Below are 8,884 nucleotides of genomic sequence, written 5' to 3' on the forward strand. Positions count from 1 at the left end.
TTCCTTCCTTTTTTCCCATCTATCCTTTTTTTCCTTCCCTCCTTCCCTCCCTCATTTTTCCTTCCTTCTTTCTTTACATATTTGTTTGTTTATTTTTGTGTTTTATTTTTTTTATTTACTTATTTATGATGTACGTATATATGTCAGCAACTAGTCTCGTGTCGTCCATTTTGTTGACAGACCGACAAGCATTTTGCCCCACCTGATTTCTACATGCCAGTCTGAAAGCACTGGAGATAAGGATAGTATTTCAACATAAAAAAAAAAAAAAAAAAAAAATACACCACCCGGGAGTCATGAATACGTCAAGCGCATCATTTTAAAAGTGATGAAAGTGACCATATTGTTCACGCGTGATCAATGTCATGAACGCAAAATGGCGCCTTTTCCTCCTCCAGGTTGCCCGTTCTGGAATCTTCCGCCGGCTCCGGCGACGTCGCTCACCCCCATCACGGCCTTTCCATCGTTCCCAGTCGATATCCGCGCTGGTTCACTCTGGGCCACTTGGAGTCGCAGCAATGCGAGCTAGCTTCCACCATGCTAACCGCGGCTAAAGGTAAGCTCCGAGCCGTCAATCAAATCAATTAAAAAAAAAAAAAATAAAAATAACATTCCCGACAAGTATCTCTTTTGCTCCTCGACGCCCGCCAGGTGACATGTTGAGATTGCGGACGGTTCTGGAGGCCATCCAGAAAAACATCCACTCTTCTTCCTTAATTTTTAAGCTAGCCCAAGATGCCTTCAAAATAGCCACGCCCGCCGACAACCCGCCTGACATCACCTTGCTCAATGTGGCCTTGGAGCTCGGACTTCAGGTTAGCTATATTGAACCCCCGCCCGCGTACATAAAACCACGTCACTTGAAAGCGTTGTTGTTCCCGTCGAGCGCGGTAGCATGATGCTAACTTTAATGTTCATGTGACAGGTGATGAGAATGACCTTGTCCACTCTCAACTGGAGAAGGAGAGAGATGGTTCGCTGGCTTGTCACCTGTGCCACCGAAATCGGTATGTTGAAGCTTCCAACGTCGCTAGCTAATGGCTATTCGCTAGCTAATGGCTATTCGCTAGCTAATGGCTATAATAATAATACATTTCATTTATCAGTTCGCTGAGTAATGGCTATCTATTCGCTAGCTAATAGCTATCTATTCACTAGCTAATAGCTATCTATTCACTATCTATTAGCTATCTATTTGCTATCTATTAGCTATCTATTCGCTATCTCATAGCTATCAATTCGTTAGCTGTTAGCTATCTATTTACTAGCTATTAGCTATCTATTCGCTATCTACATTTTATTTCAGGGCGTCTTTTCGGGACTCTCAAGGACACTTTAGAACTCGTCCATCAAAATTGATTTTATGACGCGGACGTCACTTAGATGATCATATACAGGCTGACCCAAAAATGATGCGTACCCATGAAAATGTCAATTGTAGCTTTGATTAAAAAGCTATTTATTTCAAATTACAGTAATACCTTGGCTTACGAACTTAATTGGTTCCCAGACAGTGTGTAAGGCGAAAAGTGTGTATCCCAGAAATTAATTTCCCATAGGAAACCATTAAAATGAGAATAATCCGTTCCCAGGTCCCCATAAAACATCATTTTCTACTTTCTAAGCCTTAAAACTACACAAAATATACCTTATTTTATGTATAATAAATGTGCCATGGTATTATAATTAAAGAAATTAACTGTACTGTGTAATAAAGTGGTTTTATTGACCTTTGTGATGGTCATTGATGGCTTGATGGAATGGAGTGGCCGCTTTCATCAGCATTAAACACTTGATGAGGAACGTAGCCTTCTTCTTTCACCATCTTGAGGAATGATCCCTTGTCGGTGCTTTTTCGGCGATAATTTTACCTAGTTCCTCATCAATTGTGTTCTGTTTAGCTGGGTTGATAGCTTTTTGCATCAAGTGTACAGATGGCTTGTGCGGGTTATTTGTGGAGCCTGATTGATGGGAATTTCATTTAACCTTGCAGTCTACACTCTGCCAAAGTTGAAACGAGTCCAAATGTCACTGTTTTCTATCCATTTTCTCACTCTCTCTCTCTCTCTGTCGTCTACCTCTCTCTTTAATGTTTAAACCACCTCCCCTAACTGCTGCGTTCTTGACCAATCACGTGGCTTTAACCGACGACTGGGGGCGGGGAATAGAGGACCAAAACAAGCCGGCTGCCATTTTCTTGTTAGGAGAACAGGCTCGTTTGCGAACGACACATCACTCATTGTGGCGCTTCGTGTGTATCCCGAAAAATAGTTTGTATGCCAAGGTAAAATTTTCATAAATGTAACGTTGGTAAACCGAAAAGTTTGTAAGCCAAGGGGTTGGTAAACTGAGGTATAGCCTCAAATCCTGATTCCTCCCCCCCCCTCCTCTACCCTTCAGGTCTCCGCGCCCTGGTTAGCATTTTACAGAGCTGGTACACGCTGTTCTCAGCCACGGAAGCCACCAGCATCGTAGCGGCTAGCGTGATGTCTCACAACACCATCCTGCGCCTTGGCCTGGATTACCCCCAGCGCGAGGAACTAGCCGGCTGCGCCCGCACGCTAGCGTTGCAGTGCGCCATGAAGGACCCCCAGAACTGCGCCCTGTCGGCCCTGACGCTATGCGAGAAGGACCACATCGCCTTCGAGACGGCCTACCAGATCGTGATCGACGCGGCCTCGGGCGGCATGACCTACTCGCAGCTGTTCACCATCGCCAGGTACATGGAGCACCGCGGCTACCCTCTACGCTCCTTCAAGCTAGCCTCGCTAGCCACCAGCCACCTCAACCTGGCCTACAACCAGGACACCCACCCGGCCATCAACGACGTCCTTTGGGCCTGCGCGCTCAGCCACTCGCTGGGTAAAAACGAGCTAGCCGCTATCATCCCCCTGGTGGTGAAAAGCGTGCATTGCGCTACGGTGCTGTCGGACATCTTGCGCCGCTGCACCATGACCGCCCCGGGCCTGGCCGGCATTCCGGGAAGGAGGAACTCGGGTAAGCTGATGTCCACGGATAAGGCGCCGTTACGGCAGCTGCTGGACGCCGCCGTCTCGGCGTACATCAACACGACGCACTCGCGCCTCACGCACATCAGCCCGAGGCACTACGGCGAGTTTATCGAGTTCTTGAGCAAAGCGCGAGAAACTTTCCTGCTGGCGCAGGACGGCCATATTCAGTTTGCTCAGTTTATAGACAACCTCAAGCAGATCTACAAGGGCAAGAAAAAACTCATGATGCTAGTCCGGGAGCGATTCGGTTGACCCCTGACCCCCTTAAACACCCCCCACCCCTCGCTCGTCCCGTGAAATGTTTTCGTCATAGTTCATCTATTATCCAGGTAACATCCGACTTACGACCGGCTCGACTTACGACCACAACCTCCAAACCCGCAACGACAATTTTGGCCAGCCAGCATGTCACACACTCGCACAGCAATCGACCGTGTGATGGCACCAGAGGGGGGGGGGGGGGAGTTTGCGTGTCATTTAGCCTCCGAGTCTGTATTCAACATTTTGAATGGATTTCGACTTACGACCATTTTGACTTACGACCGTTTGGTCGGAACGGAACTCGGTCGTAAGTCGGATGTTACCTGTATTTCTATTTCAAACTGCAATTTGAATTTCTTTTATACTTGTTAGCTCATTGACGCCGAGCGTGTTCAAATTAAAATCAAATTAAAATCAAAATCGGTTCAAACATAGTATATGTTGGGATGTGAGGAAAAAAAAAACAAGCATAATCCATCGCACATTTTCTAATACCATATTAAACTGCATTTAAATAGCTTTCAAATGATGTATAGATGGCTGCCGCTGCTCGCCCACAGAAAAACTGATTCTGTGACTGTAAAGTGACCTTGAGAGTTTTGAAAGGCGCCTAGAAATGAAATGTATTATTATTATTATTAGCTATCTAGCTAACTGGCTGGCTATCTGTTAGCTATCTATCCAGCTCGCTAGCTATCTATTAGCTAACTGGCGGGTTAGCTGGCTATCTATTAGCTAGCTAGCAGGTTAGGTGGCTATCTATTAGCTATCTATTGGCTAGCTAGATATCTAGCTCGCTATCTGTTGGCTATCTAATATTGATCTGGCTCACTTTCTATCTATTTGAGTTACTTCTGGGTTGAATGAACACTGGCGTGTGTGGCTGCCACTGCTCAGCCACTGAAAAACTTATCCTGTGACTGAAAAGTGACCTTGAGAGTTTTATAAATCAAATTTATTATTATTATTAAGCATTTGAAAATTAATTCATATGAAAACGCTCGCCGTAAATGGGTTAAGTTGGGCCATTCATTCACAAACCTTTTTTTCTCCAGTGCATGCGTGCGTTTTTTTGGGTTGTTTGTTTTCAATGTGAAGCAGGAAATGTTTGCAGTGCATCGCTCAACTTCCACCAAAATGCCAAGAGGGACAAATGGCTCAATAGGTCAACAAATGTCCAATTTTTTTACACATAAACACATACACACTCCCCCCCCCCAAAAAAAAAGTCATCAGATTGTCAAAAGCAGGAAAGGATTTGATTTTATTTATTTTTTTGTTGTATTTTTTTTTTTTATTTTTTTTTTTTTTTTTTTTTTTTATTTTTTTTTTTTTTTTTTTATTATTTTATTTTTTTTGTATTTTTATTTTTCTTTTTTTATTTTTATTTTTATTTTTAACATAGCGTGTGATCCAAATAACAAGAGATTAGTTAGACGGCTGAACGAGCTGGAAAGAAGTGAGCTTTAAAAGTTGAGGAGAAAAAAAAGGCGCATATAAATGAAATGTATTATTATCTATTAGCTGTCTATTTGCTATCTATTAGCTAACTGGCTGGCTAGCTAGCTATCTGGCTGGCTATCTATTAGTTATATAGCTAGCTGTCTAGCTGGCTATTAGCTAGCTAGCTTTCCATCAATTGGAGTTACTTCAGGGTTGAGTGAATGCTGGTGCGTGTGGCAGCCGCTGCTTACCCACTGAAAAAAAAAAAAATAATAATAATAAGTAACTATTAAGAAGTAACTCAAATACATCGAAAGCTAATAAAATAAATAATAATAACAGATAGCTAGCTAGCCAGCTAGATAGCAAATAGAGAGCTAGCTAGCTAGTTAGCTGGATTCTCATTGAAAAACTCCCCAAATACATGTTAATTGATAGCTAATAGCTAGATAGCTAGATAGCTAGATAGCTAGCCAGCTCTCTATTTGCTATCTAGCTATCTATCTAGCTAGATTTTCATTGAAAAACTCCCCAAAGACATTTTGTTTGATTGCTAATAGCTAGATAGATAGGTAGCTAGCAGCTAGACAGCAAATAGAGAGCTAGCTAGATTCTCATTCAAAAACTCCCCAAATACATTTTAATTGGTAGCTAATAGCTAGATAGCTAGCCAGGTAGATGGCAAATAGAGAGCTAGCTAGCTAGATTGTCATTGAAAAACTCCCCAAAGACATATTAATTGAGAGCTAAATAGATAGCTAGCCAGCTCGATAGCAGATAGAGGGCTAGCTAGCTAGCTTCTCATTGAAAAACTCCCCAAAGTCATTTTAAGCAGCACTCAATAATGTCTTAAAATGGGCCAACATGGCCGACAATTTGGAGTTTGATTTTATTTTTATTTTTAATTTTTTTTGGGCAGTATCAAAACTTGAGTTCAACCTGTTGTTTGAGCATAAAATACAAAAAAACAAGCACTTGACACAAATACCTCTTCAGGACCTTCCTGGCGTTTTTAGCATTTACTTCATTTATTTATTTATTAATGTTTCGCTAACGTGCTCTGACCAAGAACGGAAATCGTCAAGCCTGCAATGGACGATTAGAAAACAATATTTTGGTTTATTGTTTATTTTTTTTTATTACATTCCATCAAAAAAATAAATCACTTTTTTTAATTGAAGAAACAAGAATGAAAAAAGGAAAGAGGCTAAACGTCGTTCTCAGGGACATCACAAAACAAAAACGAAAAAAAAAAGACCATTTAGCATTTAAGATTGTAAATATAAAAGTGTCCATTCAGAAAATTGTAAAATTCTAATTATTTATGATCACTATGTTTATTGTTTAGTTGTTTTTTGTGTGTGTGTGTGTGGGGGGGGGGGGGACTTGAACTGTTTTGCATTTTTGCATTTTTTTATAAGAGCAAAGACTTTTCTCAGGTGCTCCCATGTACATTTCTGTTTTGCTATCTTTTTACGACACCGGTGTCAAAGTCAAGGCCTGCGGGACAAATGTGGTCCGCCACATCATTTTTTCGGCCCGCAAAAGCAAATCAAACTTGTGAAATTGCATCATGCTTCCTAAAATCCGAACCAAAATGTCACATTTTTTTGGGATGTAAACCACAATAACAGTCATTATTCTAAGATTAAAAATTGAATTTTGAGTTAAAAGTCGGAATTCTGAGATTAAAGTTAGTTCTGAGATTAAAATCAGAAATCTGAATTAAAAATTGGAATTCTGAGATTAAAATCGGAATTCTGAGTTAAAAATCAGAATTCTGAGATTAAAATCGGAAGTCTATATTAAAAATCAGAATTTTGAGTTAAAAATCGGAATTCTGAGATTAAAGTCAGTTTTGAGTTTAAATTCGGAAATCTAAATGAAAAATCGAAATTCTGAGATTAAAGTCAATTCTGAGATTAAAATCGGAATTCTGAGTTAAAAATCAGAAGTCTGAGTTGAAAGTCAGTTCTGAGATTAAAATCGGAAGTCTATATTAAAAATCGGAATTTTGAGTTAAAAATCGGAATTCTGAGATTAAAAATCGGAATTCTGAGATTAAAGTCAGTTTTGAGTTTAAATTCGGAAATCTAAATGAAAAATCGAAATTCTGAGATTAAAGTCAATTCTAAAATTAAAATCGGAAATCTAAATTAAAACTTGGAATTCTGAGATTAAAATCGGAATTCTTAGTTAAAAGTCAGAATTCTGAGTTTTAAATCACTTCTGAGACTAAAATTGGAAATCTAAATTAAAATTCGGAATTCTGAGATTAAAATCTGAATTATGATTTAAAAATCTGAATTTTGAGATTGAAGTCAATTATGAGATTAAAATCGGAATTCTGAGTTAAAAGTGTTTGTGTTACTTCCGGGTTGAGTGAAGGCTGGCGCGTCTGTCCGCCGCCGCTCACCCGCAGAAAAACATTTTTGTTCTTATCCTGTGACTGTAAAGTGTCCTTGAGAGTTTTGAAAGGCACTTAAAAATGTAATGCATTATTATTATTATTATTATTCAGATTAGTTTCAGATTTGAAAAGGCTATAACCATAACTCTAACGTGGCCCGCGGCAAAAAAATGACTTTGTTTTACGGTTTTTGTGTTTTGTGTTTTATTTTTAGCTTTGCAAGGAAGAAAAAAAGTACAAAATAAATAAAAATAAGAAGCAGCAGCATGTACATTATGGAACATGGCACAGCTGCATACTTAAAATCTAACTATGCAGAATTTACTCGGATGGGTTTCGTAAAACGCAGCGAACCGAACCGAACCGAGATCCAGCCTGCTTTGCCACTCAGACGATGAACAAGTCGCAGACTTGCCTTTTTTTTTTTTTTTTTGCAACGTATGTGTGAGAGCGAAACATTTCAACTGGGGAAAAAGAAAAAAAATGCCTTTCTGACCACCTATCAATGTACAAAGTGGTTTTGCTTGACTTGGTCAGGTTTGAATTCAATCAGGACTTCAAAAGCCTTTTAGTGTCTTCTTAAGGTTGCCGAATTTCCATCCACATCAAAGCCGACGCCGCATCGTTTAGCTAGCTAGCGATCGAGCTAACTATCTAGCGATCGAGCTAGCTAGCTAGCTAGCATATGAGCTAGCTGGCTGGCAATCAAGCTAGTTAGCTAGCGATTGAGCTAGCTAGCAATCGAGCTAACTATCTAGTGATTGAACTAGCTAGCTAGCGATTGAGCTATCTAGTGATCGAGCTAGCTAGCTAGGGATTGAGCTAACTATCTAGCGATTGAGGTAGTTAGCTAGCGATCGAGCTAGTTAGCTAGCGATTGAGCTAGATAGCTAGCGATCAAGCTATCTAGTAATTCAGCTATCTAGCGATCGAGCTAGCTAGCGATCAAACTAGTTAGCTTGCGATCAAGCTAGTTAGCTAGCAATTGAGCTAGTTAGCTAGCGGTCAAGCTAGTTAGCTAACGATCAAGCTAGTTAGCTAGTGATCGAGCTAGCTATCTAGCGATCGAGCTAACTATCAATCGAGCAAGCTAGCTAGCGATCGAGCTAGTTTGCTAGTGATCAAGCTAGCTGGTGATCAAGATCGTTAGCTAGCGATCAAGCTATATAGCTAGCGATTGTGCTAGTTAGCTAGAGATCGAGCTACTTAGCTCGCCATTTAGCTAGCTAGCGATCGAGCTCGTTAGCTAGAAATCAAGCTAGTTAGCTAGCAATCAGGCTATCTAGCTAGCTCTTTTTCTATTAGGCTAGCTAGCTATATCACAGGTGTCAAAGTCAAATTTATAACGCCCCCCCAGAGGCAAACCGTAACTACAATGCGACAAAAAACGACTTTGACACCCGAGATTTCTGAAGCTTCACGTCCACTCAACAAACACGTGACCGGGTAACCTGTTGCTTAAACAGGAAGCTCCCAAAAGCTGCCTTTCCCGTGATTTATCTTGTCAAAAACCACTGCATCGTGACTTCCTCCATTTCGCCATGTTTGTTTACAGTCGCCGCAGGAAGAGGAGCTTTGCATATTTTCCCACTTCCGGTTCTTTTTTTTCTGTGTCCTTAGGCGAGTACTGTTTGCCGTTCGTTTTTCCCATTTATTTTAGTTTTTATTTCCAACTCATTGGACTATTTAAAGTGTTTGTTGCCTCTTTGTGCTACCGATTTTGAAAAAAAAGTATTTTCCAGTATTTTTTTGCCACGAA

General features: G+C 40.6%; 1 protein-coding gene across 1 annotated transcript in view; it reads left to right on the forward strand.

The window, feature by feature from the left end:
- The window catches only part of zswim5 (zinc finger, SWIM-type containing 5), a 30,933-nt gene extending 26,541 nt beyond the window's left edge, over nt 1-4,392 (forward strand). The window contains exons 13-16 of the mRNA XM_089008899.1: nt 399-556; nt 652-815; nt 926-1,007; nt 2,401-4,392. Of these exons, the coding sequence (XP_088865025.1) occupies nt 399-556; nt 652-815; nt 926-1,007; nt 2,401-3,263 (1,267 nt within the window). The 3' untranslated portion in view covers nt 3,264-4,392. The remainder of the gene's footprint in view (nt 1-398; nt 557-651; nt 816-925; nt 1,008-2,400) is intronic.
- Nucleotides 4,393-8,884: the final 4,492 nt, after the last annotated feature.

This window comes from Hippocampus bargibanti, linkage group LG11 (genome assembly GCF_051943395.1).
Source record: "Hippocampus bargibanti isolate YZ-2025 linkage group LG11, ASM5194339v1, whole genome shotgun sequence".
Lineage (NCBI taxonomy): Eukaryota > Metazoa > Chordata > Actinopteri > Syngnathiformes > Syngnathidae > Hippocampus > Hippocampus bargibanti.